The 20,435-nt window shown below is 44.4% G+C and overlaps 1 protein-coding gene across 3 annotated transcripts; it reads right to left on the bottom strand.

Moving 5' to 3' along the window:
• Window positions 1-807: 807 nt before the first annotated feature.
• Window positions 808-9,670, bottom strand: LOC133367253 (GTPase HRas-like). Of its 3 annotated transcripts, XM_061591274.1 has the most exons (6): window positions 9,470-9,670; window positions 8,956-9,032; window positions 6,749-6,881; window positions 6,157-6,335; window positions 2,961-3,120; window positions 808-2,251 (listed from the first exon to the last, which is right to left on the bottom strand). In XM_061591274.1, the coding sequence occupies exons 3-6, from the start codon at window positions 6,857-6,859 to the stop codon at window positions 2,141-2,143; spliced, it is 561 nt and encodes a 186-aa protein (XP_061447258.1). In that variant the 5' UTR covers window positions 6,860-6,881; window positions 8,956-9,032; window positions 9,470-9,670; the 3' UTR covers window positions 808-2,140. The 3 variants fall into 3 exon arrangements, with proteins under 3 accessions (XP_061447258.1, XP_061447256.1, XP_061447259.1); XM_061591272.1 differs by lacking the exon at window positions 8,956-9,032 and having other exon boundaries at window positions 9,470-9,668; XM_061591275.1 differs by lacking the exons at window positions 8,956-9,032; window positions 9,470-9,670 and adding an exon at window positions 9,238-9,347.
• Window positions 9,671-20,435: the final 10,765 nt, after the last annotated feature.

The following is a 20,435-nucleotide window of genomic DNA, read 5'->3' as shown; positions in this document are numbered from 1 at the left end:
AATAAGGAGTTCTAGTATGAATAGGGCAAAAAGAGCAAAAGGGTAGCCCTCAGAACTAGGTAAATTCCTTTCAGGGAAGCAGCATCCATCACTTCCAATGAATTAAGGCAAGGAATGAGCCATTTTATCTGCACTACACAATAAATTTACTTGAAAGGCTGTGCCCCCACCCCCAAAACCTGATTCCTGAAACAAGAACTGGGGTGCCTCAGAGGAGGCCACTTACAGAGAGCTTGGTTTTCCCTTATCATCTGTTTTCAGTTAGTACACAACCCGAGCTCTCGATATACTGTACTGGAAAGTTTAGAAAGGATTCTTCAAAAGATTTATCATGTTTGTACAATTTCTGTTAAAAAATCATGTTCAAAAAGGTTGGAGGGGAACTGAGAATATATAAAAACAACTAAAAATGCAACCCAATGAAGTACATGTTACCTAGAAGCAGCTTTAACAAGAAGGGTTGTAGCTATTCCAGAGGTTCTTTAACCATACAGAAGGATGCAGTGACTGGGGGGGGGGGGGGAGATCCACACAATTGTGAGTTAAGCTGGAAAAAGGCAACTCTAATATTGAATCTCCTGGCTGAAAGGTACCCTGTTTTGAGGGAAGTTTTTGTTGATCCTAGGATCATTCTGAACTGACAAATACCATTTCCTTAAAAGCCTCCACGTTTTGCAGCTTCCCAGGACAATCTGTTCCAAGAAAGACAGTAGCCAAGACAAATAAGTACTGCAAACCTGAAGGAATTGCTCCATTGTTCTGAAACTAGCGCACACACCCCTTTAGAAAAAGATGTCAGGTCTCAGATCAAGTAGCTTATTCACAGGTTTATTCCAAGTGGTAGCGTTTATTATACAGATCCTCAGGACCATGGAAAAAGACCAAATCAACAGGATTCCAAAGGTGAGATTTTTCTTTGTTTTTTGGCTGGGGGGCATGGAGGATAAGGTCAAATACAAACCAGGACATAATTCTGATGTCTTATAAGCACTAACAGGATCATAAATTCAAACTGTTTTCTCCATGCCAATCTTTAAGTACCTATATGTTTCCACGCCAGCAACCCAAGGACAAGGCAAAATATTCAGGGAACTAAAAAAGAGAGATGATTAAGAGACCACTGGATCATATTTCTCCCTTCTGTTTATAAAGAGAGTCCACACTGCTATACTCCCTAGACCCATTTAGTAAAGGAGAGCAAGAGTGAGTGGCAGGTTATATTAGGACACTTCTTTAAACGCAAATATTTAGCTATCTCCAACAGTTGTTTTTGACAGACTTCAGATGCCACTGCCTTTGGATGGAGGAAGCCTATAACAACCACCTAAGAGTACCTCTCTCATACTTTGTTGCTATCTCCCCATCACCACATATTTCTGATAAAACTTGCTGAGCAAAACTGCATTTCCTGGGTCATTTGAAGGTGAACAGCCTTTGCTCAGAAGTTACGAATAACAGCCCAAATGAAAACCAGAAAGAGAAACTTAAATACAGAATTTCAACCACCCAGAAGAAAAATAACAGCACCATCTATTTTAATACAGTGGGATGAAATATTCAGCTACAGAGAGGGTTTGGCTTTCCACATTTCTCTTGGCATTCCACAATTCCTCCTTCAATAGATCATCTTCTGTCCAAAGTTACCCTTATTTCATTACTAACAAAAAACAGAAACAAACAAAAAACCCACTGGTGCCAAGTCTATGCTGCTTCCTTTTCAGTCTCCCAGAGAACTAAGTTTGGGAAAATGCTACAAAAAATGAGAAAGGCCCCTAAGGTTCTGACTAAGACACTGCCTTCATGCTATCACTTCCCTCTAACCTGCAGGATCAAGCTACACCAGGTTCCTTTTAGGAGGGACCTCTATAATCCTAAGGGCTGGAAACAATCTTTTTTTTTTTTTATAAAGGGGCAAGTAGTAACAAAACATTGAATGTTACAAATCCTTGTGTTGGACACAATGTCCCAGTTTTAAAAATAATAAAAGTAATTGACATTAAGAACTCAAAACAACCTTTGCCTTCCAGCTGAAAATGAGTAAGGGGGCATGGCCATCAGAATTCATCTTGCAGCTTGGGAAAATACCCAGACTCAAAAGGGGCTTTTTGCACTGCCAACAGTGCAACAGAGTCTCTCTCCTTCAGAGGATAATACACTTCCTTTTAGAAGATTTCTTCTTACGGCCATTGCTGATCTTTTCCTTGTGTTTTCGGATTTCTCGCACCAGGGTGTAGAAAGCATCCTCCACTCCCTTTAAGATGAATGAATATACCCCACCAAAAAAATGGAGAAAAGACACAAACAGAAGACATTAGTTTTCCTGTTTAAATATTAAATATGTCAGGGGCTTGAATTTTTACATAGGAAAAAGGTAGGCAGAAACAGTACTGTGGAGTGGGTGGGGAATAAAGATATTCATATCTACAAGAATCTTCACCCACCACCACTGCCCCCAATTGAGGCACTTCCTTCACATCACTAACTTATAGGTAGTAAACCAGTAGATCAACCATTTATTCACATCTACCTCCAATGTCAGAAGGTTTTTCTGCAACTGGAAATGGATAGCAGCATCAGAACACTGCCATGTTAATAACCATCTATCACTAAGCTGATACAGCATGAGGTCAAAGGACAGCCACTTTAATTACACAGCAATTCCCAAATAAGAATGGTCACCTTGCACCAAGACCAGTCCTAACTCCATTCATATATGAGCAGAGTGATTGCGCTGGTTTATGGTGTGAACCCCATGCTTGGTTCACATCAGCACATGGCCAACACAAAGCAAACCCACTTACTTTTGGCCTATGTGCCAATGAACAGAAAATGTAGAATGGGAAATTAATACAAAAGTAGGATGCAGCAATTAAGGTTGGACAAGATTCAGTTATAATTTGCATGGTCTACAAAGACAGCAAGTCAAGGACCATTCATCTCCCATTTTCACAACACCGCACCTGTCTGGTTTTGGCAGAGGTCTCTACAAAAGGGATTCCGTAGCTTCTGGCAAGCTCCTGAGCTTGTTTAGTATCCACTGTCCGAGACGGCAGATCACACTTATTGCCAACAAGCACCATTGGAACATCATCAGAGTCCTTCACACGGTTGATCTGCTCCCTGGAATTACACAGGAGGCAAAGCATGAAAAATGAACAGGTGTACCTAAAATTTCCTAGACCAGCAGTTCCCAAATTCTTATCCTGGTTTGCCCCATAAAGTAAACGATAGTTGAGTTTATTGATGTTAATGAAGTATACATCAGGAGTTCAGTTTATCCTTTCCACATCCGGCTGGAGATAAACAGAGGTCTAAAATAGATGAGGCATACAGTTGCATGCGTCTTTCTCCCCAATTTTTTGTTTGTTTAACCCCCAGAGCCTTGAGGTTGTCAAGTGTGAGTGAAAGTATGGTAGTGGTGGTGCAGTTGCTTAACCATCTCCCCGCTAGGCCTTCTGCTGCTCTGAATCTCACACAATCAGCTTCTTTCCTTTGGTGGGGGAAAAAAGTAGTTACAAGGAGCTATTCTAATTAGAAAATAGAATCAAAATTATTGAACAGCCTCTGCCATGTAATCATTTCACCACTTAAAGAGCACATCTACATTGTACATTTAAAGCACTGTCATGCCACTTTAAATAGTCATGGTTTCCCTCAAAGAATCCTGGAAACAGTGAGACTGCTGAGGGTTGTTAAGAGATCCCTATTCCCCTCACAGAGCTGTAATTCCCAGAGTGGTTTAATAATCCCTCTTCCAAGAGAGCTCTGGGAATTGTAGCTTTCTGAGGGGAATGGGGTTTCCGAACAACTCTCAGTGCCCTTAACAAATAATTCCCAGGATTGTTTGGGGGAAGCCATGACTGTTTAAAGTTGTATGACAGTGCTTTAAATGTATAGCACAGATCTGGCCAAAGTTACAAACTCCTGTTTTGTTTTGATTGCTCATTTAAAGAAAAACCACACTAGTTATTTGAAAAGTGATACATGCAACTATGTGCACGTAGTTTGGCCCTAAAGAAAAGGAAGAGCCATTCTACAGTTAAAAAACAAGGTAAAGCATGCATATCTATACTCTCTTGTGTAATAGCACAACCTGAATTTGAATCTGGTTTGCTGCTAAAACATGCGTCCACTTTTAAGAAAAACTTTAGAGCAGTCCCAGACTCAGGAACAGAAACCCATATATCCCAATTTTTGTATACACCCCCATCAAATGAACGACCTCCACCACATTTTCAGTATCTGAGAACAGTCCTTGGAATACTAGCCTTTTGTCAACATCCCTTTTTTTAATTTATAAGGGTATTTATAAACTGCCGGCTCATGTGAAAAACACTGCAGCAGTTTACATCAAAAAGTACAATAATCATTAAAACATAATAAAATCATAAAAAGCAGAACCAAATGAGCAACAATGAATGTAATTAATTTCCTAAAGACACTTGACGAAACAAAAGACCTGCTAAACAGATGATGAATCAGAATTGCAGGCGGCCTTTCTACTCTCAATAGGAACAGTATTCCAAAGTAGTAGTGCCACTACACTGAAATCCTTGGCTTGAGCAGAAGGTAAACAAACAAGTGGGACAGTCAAGAGGGCTTCTCCATGACTGCTAGAGGATACAAAGGAAGGAAAATATATTTTCTCTTTTGGCTGAAGAGATTTTACAGCAGGGGTGGGGAATCTCCAGCCCGCAGGCTTAATCCAGTCTGCCAAGCCTCCCCATTTGCTCTGTGCCAGATCCTGGGTCCTTCTCAGCCTCACTCCGCATAAACACAGGCTTCCTTAATTTTCCGCTTCCACAAATTCTCACAGAATACTTTCAACTCTCAGAGTACCATGTACTGAAGGCTTTAGGCATGAGATGGACACCAATCCTATTGAGACAGGTTAAACCTTAAACTAAGATTGTAAACTAAGATATTAAAAGGATACTATTTACATAAGGGAATGCTGATACTTATACTGGAACTTTCAAGGTGTTTGCTGACAATTTCTGAAGACTAAAGAGACACTGTTGCTGACCTCAGCCTCTAATTGGTTTTTTCTCAGGTCAGTTTCTGTAAACCTCCCAGTGCCCCCCCAATATTCCCACACAACACAGTCCAGCAACTGGGGCCAATCTGCCTCTGTACCCCAAAACTCCTTTGGTGGTCCTCCTGGCTGCTTGGACAGTTGAGGTAACTTAAAAAAACCACTTGTGTCAGCTTCCTCTGGAAATACCTTTTCACAGGCCTCTCTGACCAACTCAGTCGCCAGCTCCCTTCTGATCTTTCCCAGACAATCATTAACACTACCTGGGGTTTTAGTGTACCAGCCTAAATTTTCTCCTCAGCTATTCTCTGGTCTTAGTCCTCACACTGCCCTCGTGACCCCACTCTCTGTATCCTCAACTCCCAACCCTGCTTCCAACTAATTCCCAACTGGCTCTCTCATGACAGTTGACTCCCCACTGACTGAAGCCTCCCGCCAATCAGAGTCTGCTGTCACTCAGACCAATCAGAATGAATTTACCTGATCCAGGCCCCATCTAATAAAATCTTTAAATGATTGTGTCTTTTTCCTCTCAGAACCTGTCACTAAGCAGCAACTGCTAAGCAGGCTTGTAACAGTGTAACAATACAAGGCCTCACGATAGTCACAGAATATACTTTTTTCTTCAAACACAAACAAATATATATGTACAGCCTGTGAGGACAAGCCACATCCACCTGCCCTACAGGTGTGTCATATACAACATCAGGTATGGGGCAGCTAAAGGCAGGAGGCACCACTGCATAACTCTTCCCAAACACCCAAGAAATAGCTGGTTGTCAGGCACTTGGGAACTGCTGCACAAAGTGTTCTGCTCAGTGCTTCTCAAGCATCAAGCACAGGGCTTGCAAAGCCTTTGCATGCTGCTTTGAAGCACCCAACAACCCACTAATTTGGGGGCATACGGGAAGCACTGAACAAGCGACTTTGGCAAGTGTGAGTCACTTAATGCCATTATGATATCAGATGACTGACAGGTGGATTGTCCTGCCCATCTGTGAAAGTGGACTCATGGGGGTATAGGTGGGCAGATCTGACCTACTGGGCCAAAAAAGTTCCTCATCCTCTGCTATACAGGAAGGAAAACAGACACAGGCCAGATAAGCCTGCTGCCCTCTTACCTGTAGTGGTGAACATCTTCAAAAGACTTTGTGTTGTTGATTGCAAAGACACACAGGAAGCCTTCTCCTGTCCTCATGTACTGGTCACGCATGGCACTGTACTCCTCCTGCCCGGCTGTATCTAAGATATCCAAGAGACATGTCTCTCCATCGATTACCACTTGCTTGCGGTATGAATCCTGGGTTCAGAAGCACCAAGAAGAGGAAGAGCAAAAAAAGAAAGTTTAATAAGTGACCTCAAGGGGGAGATATGGGGAAGAGAAAGCACAACAGGAGAATGCCAGCAAGGAAGCAGCTGGAGACAAGACTTTAATTCACAGAAACAAGGAAGAAAAGGGCCAATCCTGGACATGATGAAAAGATCGTATGAGAATGAATGGAGAGTTCCCAAAAGAGCATATGGAGGGAGACAGAGCAATAGGAAGAGAACCAAGAATGGCCAGAACTTAAGAAGCCCTGGATACAGATCTGACGAGGCAGTACAGTCCAAAGCTTTGGAGGCAGCAGGCAAGTTGAGGAAAATGAGCACTCGAAAGAAGCATTCAGACTGGGGCACATGAAAGTTGCTGCCAACATTACAAAGATCACATACCTCTATAGTGGGGTCATACTCATCCACAAAGTGATTCTGAATCAACTGTATGGTCAATGCACTCTTCCCAACGCCACCAGCACCCACCACCACCAGTTTATATTCTGTCATCTCTGCTGGGTTCCAGAGCAAGCTGAATAAAAAAAAAGAAAGTAGAATCAACCTCACAGAAGGTAGAGTTGGTTCCACTTCTTGCCGCCAACAGTTCACATGAGCTTAGACCACTTTTTTGCCATATCTAAATATTTGCTACTAGCCAGGTTGACAGATTATATCCATTCTATATGTAGAAAATCCTTTCATTATCTTTCTTGAAAGCAGTACTTTGAATTAGAACAGGCAGAGAATTGAACCAGAATTCTTGCTTTTCCTAGGAAGAAAGATGCACATCAGACCACTTTTTCACAAATCAGGCATTGGTACTGATTCCTTCTCATACAGCATTTAGAGAAGTCATAGACAGCAGGACCTCAAGTGTCAGGCATGCTTATGGTTGCCAGGCTTTTGGTTTTAAACCCCATAAACTGGCCATCAAGGTGGGGCCACAGAGGAACTTGGAAGGTCACCAGCACAGCTTGGAGATTATCTGGTGGACCACAGGGAAAGCCAGGGCACAACTTTGCAGGTTTCTGTATACAGCATCATAACAGTATATAGCACCTTTACAAAGTAGAAGAGGGCAGGTCCCTGCCTCATTGGGCTTAGAAAATAAAAACTGACAAAGGAGAGAAAAGATATGCATGTGTTTCAGTTACATGTAATTACACTTGGGCTGTGCACATACCACACATTTCAAGCACATTCCACACCCCTGGGAACTATAGTTTGTTAAGGGTGCTGGTAATTGTAGCTCCATGATGGGAAAACTACAGTTCCCAATATGGGGGGGCATATGGTGTGCACACTGCCACACTTACAGCAGGGCACAGTTGTACGAAAGGCATCTCAGGAATTCTGCCATCCCATTATGGGAAAGGGGACGTATGGGTGAAGTCTAGAGTTCAGACATCAAACCCCGGTCACATGACGGAACATAGTTTTTACTGTCTAGCACACAAGCCTAGTACTGTAACAAAATGGTACAGCATCTGCTGAGCATGCAGAATATCTCAGGTTCAATCCTTGACACCTCCAGGTAGGACTGGGCATGTCCCCTCTTTGACACCCTGGACAGCCAGTGTAGAGAGCACCCAGCTAGATGGATCAATGGTCTGACTCAATGAAAGGCAGCTTCCTATGTTTCTATGCAGGCTGAATCACTCTACAGCATGAGACTTTTTAGTTTAGAGAAAAGAACAGTAACAGGCGACATGATAAAGAAGTTTATAAAATTATGCACGGCATGGATACAGTGGATACAGAGATGTTCCCCCCCCTCATGACACTAGAACTTGTGGACATCTGATGAAGCTGAACACTGGAGGATTCAGGACAGATAAAGTAGTTCTTTTCGCAGCACATAGTTAATCTATGGAACTCGCTCCCAGAGGAGGCACCAACTTGGAAGGCTTTAAAAGAGGATTTGCCAAATTCATGGAGGATAAGAGTATCAAAGGTTACTAGCCCTGATGGCTATGCTCTGCCTCCACAGTCAGAGGCAGTATGCATCTGAATACCAATGAATGGAAACTACAGGAGGAGAGAGCCTGTGTACTCAGGTCCTGCTTGTGGGTTTCCCACAGGCATCTGGCTGGCCACTGTGAGAATAGGATGCTAGATTAGACGGGCCACTGACCTGATTCAGCAGGCTCCTCTTTTGCTCTTAGCATAGCAGATACACACAAGCCATATAGGGTCTGTGCCAGTCCCTTTACTCCACTGCTTTTAGTATCAACAGCAGTCCAAGAAATAGCAGGCTCAGTTCAAACCATATGATGTACCAACTAATTTCTTCTTATTAAATGTTTGCTGACCTGGGCTCCTTTGGGAGGAAGGGCCAGATATGTATTCAATAAATATTAGTAGGAATCCTTCCCTCAATTTCAGTTAAATGCTCGACCAGCCTAAGGGAAGCTACCATCTGGCCACGGGCATAGATACTTAGATTTCACTCCTTGTTGCAGTTCTCCTCCCTTCCCCTACCCAATAAGAACTACCGGGGTGCCATTTGCTGGTCTCGCTACAAAGCAAACCCAGCCTAGTGTTACGATACACGCATAATATCCCTGCAAGTAAAACTCGAGTTTCCTCTATCAGCTATGGCCCACCTGGAGGAATTAGCGTGAAGGACGGTAGAAGCTTGTAAGGAAATGAGATACGAGCAAAAGCAACCACGTGGGAAAACCTGGACGCAGGAAAAAGAAGGGCTTTAAGGAAAAGGCTACTTAGAACAGAGACTGGTGGTGGTGATGGGTGGAGTCCCAGGCTGCCTCGGTCCATATTACAACACGTCTTCCGTAAATCCCAGCCTCTTGATATCCTCGCCACCCATGCATTGGTCCTCCCGGAGCCCTACCCCAGCTGTGCGCGCGCACAAACCTACACCTTACCATGTTTATGCACCGGTTTTCCTAAGCAGGTGCCCCGCCCTGATGCACTCCCACAATGGCTGTGCACCTCCAGGACGTAAGAACTGAATGCAAACTCATCGCCCGCCCCGCTTCCTGAATGAAACCCTTGCGTCCCCAATCCCCCGGCTCCAGTGCGCTGGCCTTCCAAGCGCCCCACCCCTCAATGGACTGCTGTCAATCAATCCAGCGCAACCCCCTCCTTTGAACTCACCCGCCCCACAGAGAGGGGGAAAAGAGGCTCAGGGTCTCATGCACCCCCCCATGGGTGGGTGGGGGGAAAGGCGGCAGCGGCGACAGCGCGTTCTCTGTCTCCTTCCAAAGCCAGGGCCCAGGGCCGGCAACGGAAAATCCCTCCCTCAACAGCCTGACAGCTCCCCTGTGCACCCCGCCAGCCTGCACCGTCCAGCCAATAGGAACGTGGCACCGCCCCGAATTGGCCAATCGGAGTTAGTGACACCATAGAGATGAGGGTAATGGGTGAGGCTAGAGAAGCTCCTGGATTGCTGGAGGACTAGGGCGGGGACGGGAGGAAAGAGTGTCAGCCGGAGGTGGCATGCACGCGGCGCTGCGGGGCGGACGGAGTTTAAAGGGCCAGTGCCCCCTTCCTCTTTGAGGAGTCTGTTGACTTCTGGCCATGCAGGCTCTGTCGCACGCTTACTAGGAAGTAGTCTCATTGATTTAGCAGAGGCTATGGTCTATCAGCGGTCTATCACGATAGCTGAATGGAGATGTATAGAGGCAATATAAACTTCTGAGAGTTCATCTATATTAATATCGGGTGCCAGTAGTGTAGTGGTGAATTCAGAAGTGCAGATTCTTTTCATGATAGTCATGCCACGCCCCGTTACAGCAACACCCCTCGCTTGCTTGCTTGCTGTCCGTTGTCATCTCCACACTCCTCAGTCCTTCTCACATGCTCTTTCTCCCACAATAACAGACATCCCTAGGACCCATCAGTTTGAGCTGAGAATGTGTTAGCTGCTGGGAAGAGTCTTCTCAGAAGCTGACTCACCTCCGTTCACTCTTATTGGCTCCAATCAGCAGGAAAGGACAAGGAAGCATGTTAAAAGGTTCTTCTCAGTGGCTAACACACTCCTTTAATGCTGATTGCCTTGTAAGATGCTGGAGACATAGAGACTTGGCAGGGACCCTGTTCCCAGAAAAGTAAGGGGTCTCAAAGAGACAGAGATGTGCACGTGCACACATGTCTGACCCCGGATGACTACACCCTTGTTTGAGTCTGAATAGAGACAATGGTTTCCTTTCCCACCATGGATGTTAATTAAATCAGAATTACCGAGTTAATTGTTTTCTTGCTTATCACTGCTGTTGTGAAGGGTCCCTGTGCTTATTCTACATACATTCTAGCTCTAACTGAATTGTCTGTACTTCATAGAATATCATAGAATCATAGAGTTGGAAGGGGCCTATAAGGCCATCAAGTCCAACCCCCTGCTCAATTTAGGAATCCAAATTAAAGCATACCTGCCAGCCGGCTGTTCAACTGCCTCTTGAATGCCTCCAGTGTTGGAGAGCCCACCACCTCCCCAGGTAATTGGTTCCATTGTCGTACCGCTCTCACAGTCAGGACATTTTCCTAAAGTTCAGCCGGAATCTGGCTTCCTGTAACTTGAGCCCATTATTCCATGTCCTGCACTCTGGGATGATTTTATTTATTTATTTATTTATTGCATTTGTATACCACCCCATAGCCGAAGCTTTCTGGGCGGTTTACAACAATTGATTGAGAAAAGATCCTGGCCCTCCTCTTTGTGGCAACCTTTCAAGCACTTGAAGAGTGCTATCATATCTCCCCTCAGTCTTCTCTTCTCAAGGCTAAACATGCACAGTACTTTCAGTCTCTCCTCATAGAGCTTTGTTTCCAGTCCCCTGATCATCCTCATTGCCCTCCTCTGAACCCATTCCAGTTTGTCTGCATCCTTCTTAAGGTGTGGTGTCCAGAACTGGACGCAGTACTCAAGATGAGGCCTAACCAGTGCCGAATAGAGGGGAACCAATACTTCACGTGATTTGGAAACTATACTTCTGTTAATGCAGCCTAAAATAGCATTTGCCTTTTTTGCAGCCACATCGCATTGTTGGCTCATATTCAGCTTGGGATCAACAACAATCCCAAGATCCTTCTCATATGTAGTATTGCTGAACCAAATATCTCCCATTGTATAACTGTGCATTTGGTTTCTTTTTCCTAGGTGTAAAGCTTTGCACTTATCCCTGTTAAATTTCATTATGTTGTCTTCAGCCCAACACTCCAGCCTATCAAGATCCCTTTGAATTTTGTTTGTCTTCCAAGCTATTAGCTACTCCTCCCAAATTTATATTATCTGCAAATTTGATAAGCATTGCCTACCTCTCCTCATCCCAGTCATTAATAAAAATGTTGAAGAGTGCTGGACCCAGGGCCAAGCCCTGCAGTACCCCGCTCGTTATGTCCCCCCAGTTTGAGAAGGAACCATTGATGAGCACTTTTTGAGTACGAATCTGTAGCCAACTGTGGATCCACCTGATAGTTGTTCCATCCAGCCCACATTTAGCTAGTTTGCTAATCAGAATATAATGAGACACTTTGTCAGAAACTTTGCTGAAGTCAAGATATATTATGTCCACAGCTTTCCCACAATCTACCAGGGAAGTTATTGGATCAAAAAATGAGATAAGATTAGTTTGGCAGGATTTGTTCTTGATAAATCCATACTGGCTTCTAGTAATCACTGCATTGTTTTCAATGTGCTTACAGACTGACCGCTTTATAATCTGCTCCAGAATTTCCCCAGGAATTGATGTCAGGCTGACTGGTCTGTAGTTCCCAGGTTCTTCCTTTTTGCCCTTTTTGAAGATAGGGATAACATAAGCCTCCTCCAGTCACTCAGCACTTCACCCATGCTCCACCATTTTGCAAATAAAATAGATAGTGGTTCCAAGAGTTGTTCAGCCAATTCCTTCAATACTCTAGGATGCAGTTCATCAGGCCCTGGAGATTTGAATTTATTCAAAGTGATTAGGTATTCCTTGAACATTTGTCTATCAATCTCAAGCTGCAATCCTGCCCCTTCAATTTCACATTTCCCATACTTCTTGCATTTCACTTTCCTCTCTAACCCCGCTACTTATAGGAGACCTTTCTTAGAACCATGTGTTTATGTACCTGCAACTAAGAATAACGCTTCATACATCTGATGGAGAACAGGAACACAGGAAGTTGCCTTATACTGAGTCAGGCCAGTGCTCTATCTAGCTCAGTAGTGCCTGCAATGGTGGCAGCGGCTCTCCAGGATTTCAGGTAAGGGGTCTCTCCCAGCTCTACCTGGAGATGCAGGCAATTGAAACCGGGAACTTCTACATGCAAAGCTGATGCTCTACCACTGAGCTCTGGCCCTTCCCACTGTAAAGAAGTGGCCTCTAGTCCACAAAAGTTTATGCCATCATTTATTTATTTTTATTTTTATTTTATTTATTATTTGATTTATATCCAGCCCTTCCTCCCAGCAGAAATAACACTTGGATTACATTAAACCAGGAATGAGCGGACTTCAGTCTTGACAAACTTATGTTTGTTTTTTACCAGAACCTCAAAATCCGCCAGCCAGAGCCAGATGCAGAATGGTAGCACAGAGGACTTTTTTACACTTAGAATCAGTGGAGGCTGGTGGCTCTGATGTCAGTGGGGCAGTGAATCTGCTCTGGGTTTTAGTCTGAACTGCCAAGGAGCTGGCCAGGGTACACACAGCCCCATTTACATCGGAGCCACCACTTCACTGCTTAGAATGAAGAACTAGAATGCATCTGAGCACCTTCTCAGTTCAGGAATTTGATTTTTAGACCAGAACTGATCTCACAATCCTTTCACATACAAGTCATTCCCGGTTTCCCCTACTATTCCCCCCCCCCGCCCCAAGTTTTCTTCATTTCAGCAACCTAATTTAGAGAAGGGGCAGAAAAGCCTTGTTATTATTAAACTATTGGAAATAGTTTACTACAAATCATCCTGAGATCTATCAGTAAATCCTGATCTCCCTTCTTCCCACCTGTGCCTTACACAAGGTTGGCTCCAGAAGGTGGCAACTCAGTTGGATATTTACCAGGGCCCCCAAAACCAGCAGAGGGCCTATCACCCTAACAGTGCTACTATTTTGACTTGGGACAAAGAATCCAAGAAGATTTGATATCGCCTATGATTGTACCCAGACAATCTGTTTACTGAGCTTTCATCCTGATTTGTTTGCACAAAGGTTATGGGGACAAAGCTGATAATTAATTCTGATATGTATGTGGGGGGAGACAACATGATCTTGTGTCATGCAATTGTTATCCCATACTTTCCAATGCATTTTCTACTCACTTTCCTTTTCACAAAAAGACTGCCTTTGGGGAAAGTGGGTTTGTTGTGCAAGATCTCCAAATCCACTTTAATTGCGCAACCTGAATTTGCCAGTAATTATTGAATCCCACCTGAAAATAACAACAGTCTGGAAGCATCCTAAGATAATTCTCAGTTTGTATGTCCCACCTCTTCCAGGTTAGAGGGAGCCCCCTGAAATCCTGGAGTCAGCACTGGCTTCCGGTGAAGCTGAGGGATAGGTGAGAAGAGAGGCTGGGGCTTTGGGCTAAATGGTTCATCTGCATGTCAGCTGGGAGACCAACATATATGTACAACTACAGTGACATCACCGAATGTTCAAAGCAAAATGACACCAGCCACTTCTGTAATCCTATTATTAGAAGCAAAGTGGCACAGTGTGTTTACATTGGCAGCTCACACATACAAAGTCTCTTCACACATCCCAGTGTAATGCCTTAGTGCACATATATGTGATTTGATAGTGCATATATGTACACTAACAGCAAGAACAGCTTGGATGGATCTGTCCCTCTTGGCTTTTCATATTGCAGTTCTATTGGGCCACAAAGGTAAAATTCTGGTTGGGTGCCAAGCAATTCATTTCTGAGCTCCTTCCAAAAATGCTTCCCATACTGCACATGTGTCCTACAGTCCTGGATGCCACTCAGAGAGTCTTGGAATTCTGCTTCACAGCCCCTTCTAAACTACTGACTGTTACGACAAGCAGTGAGAAGTGGACACACAATTACCCTTCTTGCATGTTACAAGGAGAAGCCTTGAGTGCCTCTTTACATCTTCGAGGGCCATTAGCTTCTGACAACCCAGTTCTAATTGATTGGTTAGAACTCCCCTCCCAGAGCAGCCTGGAATGACTTCCAGATGCCTCTTCTTTCCGGAAAGCTCATCATGAGGCTCTCAAACATATCAACGTGGTTCTGGGCTGGGGGTCACACAAAGTGTCTAATTGTGCTGTCAGGCTGAAGGGTCATGCACTTGAAGGAGACCAGATGAAAAGGAAAGTCCTTGTGTGAAAGCTCACAGGATGCTAATTAGATTCAAAGGATGTCCTCTGGAGGGAAATATCACAGAATACTGTGAAAAAGAGCCGTTGGGCAGCAGTGGAGTTTAATGGATTAAAAATACAGAAAAGAAGTTTAAATCGCAGAAGTTGCCTTTGCTTGCTTTGGCTCCCATCCTCCTTTCCCAATTGTCAGTTTTTAGATAGTAAGCTGCTAGAGGGCAGGGGCCCATCTATTTTTGTTCACATAACTCTGTAAAGCAGCCTTCCCCAATCTGACGGTGCCCTCCACATATTTTGGACTGCAGCTCCCATCAGTCACAGCCAAAATGGCTGTGCTTGCTGGGGCTGATGGGAGTTGTAGTACAAAACATCTGGAGGGTACCACAAGGTTGGGGTAGCCTGCTTAAAGCATCATATATGCTAATGGTACTGTGTAAATAAATATAACAGAAATATTAAAACTAACACTGCCTTGGAGCCAGGGTCCCTGGGGTGATGGTGGAGCAAGGCTTAATTAGAAGTGTTTTTAATAGGCCATGTTCATACATCTTGAACAGCAGCATGAATGTAGAAGTTTAATGGCTATCCCTCCCAAATAGGGGCTGGGCCAATCAGGAAAAGAAAAGCTGGCGACTGTTTTGTAAAATGAAGGACATTGCCTTGTCTATTAATATGTAGAATCCAACCATTGCCCTCCTCTATAGCCTATTTGGGGTCTGAAACTGCTTGTTGATATGCTTTTATGCTTTTATATGCTATGGTAGAAAGTAGCAGCTTGGAGCTATATTCTGAATAAAAGTCAGTTTAGTTAGAACAGGCTGTGAGATGTAGGCTCAGTGCACTGCCTGGGCAAGAGGTGACTCATGCAGAAAACATGAGTTGCCTTTGAAGTAGACAAATGGTAAACAACACCTGATGCCTTATCAGTATGTTATGACTATGGCAGTAAAGCCATGGAAACAGGGCAGTAAATGACTAGAGAGTATTCTTGGAAGTGGCAGTGCCACCTATTGGCCATTTACAATACTAGAAATGGCCTATGACAGTAATTTCTCTGCCTATAAGGAAACACACAGGCACACAGACAGGAGAAAAACAACAGACATCAACCATTGAACATCAATAGTACAGACTCTGTGGAAGCCTACAGAGGGCTACTGAACTGACCCATAGGAGGCCCTTTCCCTGTAATATAGGGGAGGAAGCCTCTCCCATAGCTGAGGCTTGTAAAGTATTTTCTGTAATAAAGGATCATATTTGTAATGCTGAAGCATAGCCTGTTAGCTGCATAAAGCCACATTCCTTAGCTCAGATGCTGTCAGATTTTATTGCTTATCTGACCTCATAATAAAAGAACATCTGCCCCCCCCAAGGCAAATGCAAGGGGGTGACAGAACAGCAACCCTAGTTTATTTATTTATTTATTGCACTTGTATACCGCCCCATAGCCGAAGCTCTCTGGGCGGTTTACAGCAATCAAAAACATTAAAACAAATATACAATTTAAAACACATATTTTAAAAACATTTTAAAACACAATTTTAAAATTTAAAACAATATAAAAACAATTTAAAACACATTGGGAGTTGGGAGTTCTACCTTCTGATTTCCTGAGATGTGGGCAGAGAGAGCGTGAAGCCTAGAGTTGTTGGTGTTTAGCAAAGTAGAGTCTGTGATGAGAGTGTCTTGAAGGGCCACTTGCTCCCATATGAGCTTGCCTGAGCCCCCTGTTATTCAGAAATAAAGAGTGTGGTGGCCAAGGAAAGTCAGGGCCTTTTGTGTGATAGTGCTCCAGGTCTGGAATTCTCTTTCCAGAACCATTCACCCAGTGCCAATGCTATTAGTGTTTAGGCCTCAGCTTAAAACTTTGCATCCCTCCACCCCAGGGGAAGGACTGGTCTGTAGACAGTATAGTGGTAAAATATCTGCTTTGCATGCAGGAAGTCCCAGGGTCAATCCTCAACATCTCCAGGGAGGCCGGGAGACTCTCTGCTTTAAACTGTGGAGCGCTGCTGCCAGTCAGTGTAGACAGTACTGAGCTAGATGGACCAATGGTCTGACTCAGTATAAAGCAGTCTCCCTCCTGTAATTGCAGATAATTAAAAGGAAAGCACAAGAGATTTTGACATGTGGGTGCTCCTGCCCACCCACCCATCATGTGACATCATAATTATGTTATGTGATTTGGCCCAAGAGGCAGATCCTGATAAGGATCTGGCCCGTGGAGCTAAAAAGGTTCCCCACCTCTGGTGTAATGTATGAGGCTAATTAGTTGTACAGTTTTTTTATCCCCATACACTTGCCATCTTTTTTACTGCTTCTCCTGTTCTTAATTTCCCAACTGTGTATTGTAACCCCATAAATGAATGGTTTAAATGGATGATGATTCTGCCAAAAAATCAGTAGTGTAGTGGCAAATTCAGAAGTGCAGGGTCCCTTCACGATAGTCACAGCCACGCCGCCTGTCCACCTTCTCTCGTCTTGCGCTCTGCATGGTCTTCAAGTCCACACTCCACTACAACAGACATCCAGAGAAGCCAATCAACATGAAAGGGGAGGCTGTGTGTTAGCTACTGAGAAGAGTCTTCTCTGTGGTTGACTCACCTCCTTTCACTCTGACTGGCTCCAATCAATGTAAAAGGACAAGAACTCTTCCCAGTAGCAAATACACTCCCCTTTCATGATGATTGGCTCATACATAGGGACCTGGCTGGGACCCTACTCCCCAAAAGTAAGGGGTCTGTGACCTACCCACCCCTGCAATCCCAGATAACTACACCCTTGCCAAAAATTACTAAAGACAAGAAATTAGATGGGAGCTGAACTGAACTGATGAACAAACAGAATTTTGCCTCTACATCACTATGGTTAAGCTAGAAGTCATAAGAACCAGAGTCCTCTGGAGTCACAGGCCAAACAGAAACTCCAGACGTATGATGGACAGAAATAGCATTGCAAGGGATAGTTGGTAGCCTGTCTTCCCCAGAAAGAACAAACAACAACCTGATAATGCAATTACATCCATACTCTTTGCTCTATCTCCTTTAAATCTGATTACAATTATTGGAATTGTAACTTTTAAGATAATATATACACTCACACTCTTGGTTCTCTCCGCTCATACTTAAAAAATATTGCTGTATATTGATAAGTAATTGTCTAAGATTGTAATGTTATATGGTTCCCCACCCCTTTATGGCAAATACCGTATTTTTTCCCCTGTTTTGTCTAATAAATAAAAGTCTACAGAACTCCTGGATTTTTTGTAAGGAAACAGGCAATTTCACATATTACACACTTCCTACTTGGAAAAGATTTCTATGTAGGAAGTGGCATGAAACATGAATGCAGATTATCATGTGTGGTGACAGCACTAAAATTCCACTGGTGTTCAATGTTTGTTTTTAAATTTGAACTTTTTAATAATAATAATAATAATAAATAATAATATTTAATTTGTTTGTCGCCTATCTGGCAATTAGCCACTCTAGGCGACGCACATTAAAATGAGATAAAATACAAAAATTTCAAATGCAATCACATAATAACAATAAATAAAATATTGGACAGTCATCGATACATATAAAAACAGTTATATTAGCAGCATACGACAGATGACAAAATCATGTAGATTTACCCGTCCCAAGGACCTCGTAGGCCTGTTGGAATAGCCACGTCTTCAGGGCCTTGCGGAATAGATCTAGGGAAGGGGCATGTCGGAGATCACATGGGAGGGAGTTCCAGAGAGTGGGGGCCACCACAGAAAAGGCTCTCTCCCTAGTACCCACCAACCTAACTGTTTTGGTTGGCGGGATTGAGAGGAAGCCTTGTGTGGCTGATCTAGTTGGGCGGCATAGTTGGTGGCAGTGGAGGCGCTCTTTCAGGTAAGCAGGGCCGAAACCGTTTAGGGTTTTAAAGGTTAATACCAACACCTTGAATCGGGCCCGGAAGACAACCGGCAGCCAGTGTAGATCAAGTAATACTGGTGTGATGTGGTCCCGGCGGCGGCTGTTGGTAAGTAAGCGCGCCGCTGCATTCTGTATAAGTTGTAATTTCCGGGTCGGTTTCAAGGGCAACCCCACGTAAAGCGCATTACAGTAGTCTAATCGAGAGGTGACCAGGGCATGTACCACAAGCGAGAGCTGTTGAACAGGGAGGTAGGGTTGCAGCTTACGTATAAGATGTAATTGATACCAAGCTGTCCGGCTCACAGCCGAAATCTGAGCCTCCATGGACAGCCTGGAATCAAGAACAACCCCGAGGCTGCGGACCTGGTCCTGTAGGGGCAACTTCACCCCATCAAACACCAGGTCAACATCTCCTAACCCTCCCTTGTCTCCCACAAGTAGTACCTCGGTCTTATCAGGGTTCAACTTCAACCTGTTCCTGCCCATCCATCCACTCACAGATTCCAGGCATTTGGACATGGTCTCCACAGCCCTCTCCGGTGAAGATTTAAATGAGAGATAGAGCTGAGTGTCATCCGCATATTGGTGACACTGCAGCCCAAATCTCCTGATGATCTCTCCCAACGGCTTTACATAGATGTTAAATAGCATGGGAGAGAGGATAGAGCCCTGTGGCACACCACAATTGAGAGGCCAAGGGTCTGAAACCTCCTCACCCAATGCTACCTGTTGGCGCCTATCAGAGAGAAAGGAGTGGAACCACTGTAAAACCGTGCCTCCCAATCCCAAACTCTCCAGGCGATCTAAAAGGATACCGTGGTCTACGGTATCAAAAGCCGCTGAGAGATCCAGGAGGACAAGGAAGGTGAATTCTCCCCTATCCAATGCCCTCCTCATATCATCAACCAGAGCGACCAAGGCTGTTTCAGTTCCATGTCCAGTCCTGAAACCCGATTGGTATGGATCAAGATAATCCGTTTCATCCAAGTGTGTCTGCAACTGATTTGCCACCACTCTCTCAATGACCTTGCCCAAGAATGGTAAGTTTGAAATTGGGCGGAAGTTGTTTAAGATCTGGGGATCCAAGGAGGACTTCTTTAAGATGGGTTTTATAATAGCCTCCTTGAAGGCTAGTGGCATAACACCCTCTTGCAAGGATGCATTAACCATTGCCTTGATCCCCTCACCCAATTTCTCTTTACAGCTCATAAGGAGCCATGATGGGCAAGGGTCATTTAGACAAGTGGTAGGCTTTACAGATGAGAGCACCTTGTCCACATCCTCAGAAGAAAGAGGCCGAAATCGATCCCATTTGACCGGTTTGCAACTAGTCAACTCTAGTTCACTCACTGTATCCACGGCGTACGGAATCGAGCTCCTCAGGTGCTTGATTTTATCAGCAAAGTGCTTTGCCAATTTGTCACAGGAGGCCTTAGACTGTTCCAAGGGTTCCTGAGCAACTGGACCGACCAGGCTTCGGACCACTTGGAACAACCTCCTGGGACAGCACTCTGCTGACACAATAGAGGCAGCAAAGAATTCCCTCTTTGCTGCCCTTACCGCCACCTGGTAGGCAGCTATTGCTGCTCTGACCTGTGTTCGGGCATCTTCGGAGCGCGACTTCTGCCACCAGCACTCTAGTCGTCTCACCTCCTGTCTCAATGTACACAACCGTGGTGTGTACCATGGTGCTACTTGAGTTCTGTTCAGGGGGAGAGGACGTTTCGGAGCCACTCGGTCCAAGGCCCCGGTGATCCTCTCGTTCCACTCCATCACCAGGGCTTCGACCGAGCGACCTTCAGCAGGTTCCAATTCCCCAAGCGCCGTCAGGAAACCATCTGGATCCATCATGCACCTGGGGCGGACCATTCTAATAGGACCTTTACCC

This window comes from Rhineura floridana, chromosome 11, assembly GCF_030035675.1.
Source record: "Rhineura floridana isolate rRhiFlo1 chromosome 11, rRhiFlo1.hap2, whole genome shotgun sequence".
In the NCBI taxonomy this organism is placed as follows: Eukaryota; Metazoa; Chordata; class Lepidosauria; order Squamata; family Rhineuridae; genus Rhineura; species Rhineura floridana.
The sequence above is the reverse complement of the archived record's forward strand: the minus strand, read 5'-3'. Positions and strand labels throughout refer to the sequence as shown.

Excerpts from the sequence above, each read along its gene's own strand:
- LOC133367253 (XM_061591274.1), bottom strand. The coding sequence starts at position 6,859 with ATGACAGAATATAAACTGGTGGTGGTGGGTGCTGGTGGCGTTGGGAAG. Across the intron at positions 3,121-6,156 it reads GAAGATGTTCACCACTACAG|GGAGCAGATCAACCGTGTGA; the intron begins GTAAGAGGGCAG and ends GTGTAATTCCAG. Across the intron at positions 2,252-2,960 it reads CCTCTGCCAAAACCAGACAG|GGAGTGGAGGATGCTTTCTA; the intron begins GTGCGGTGTTGT and ends TTCATCTTAAAG.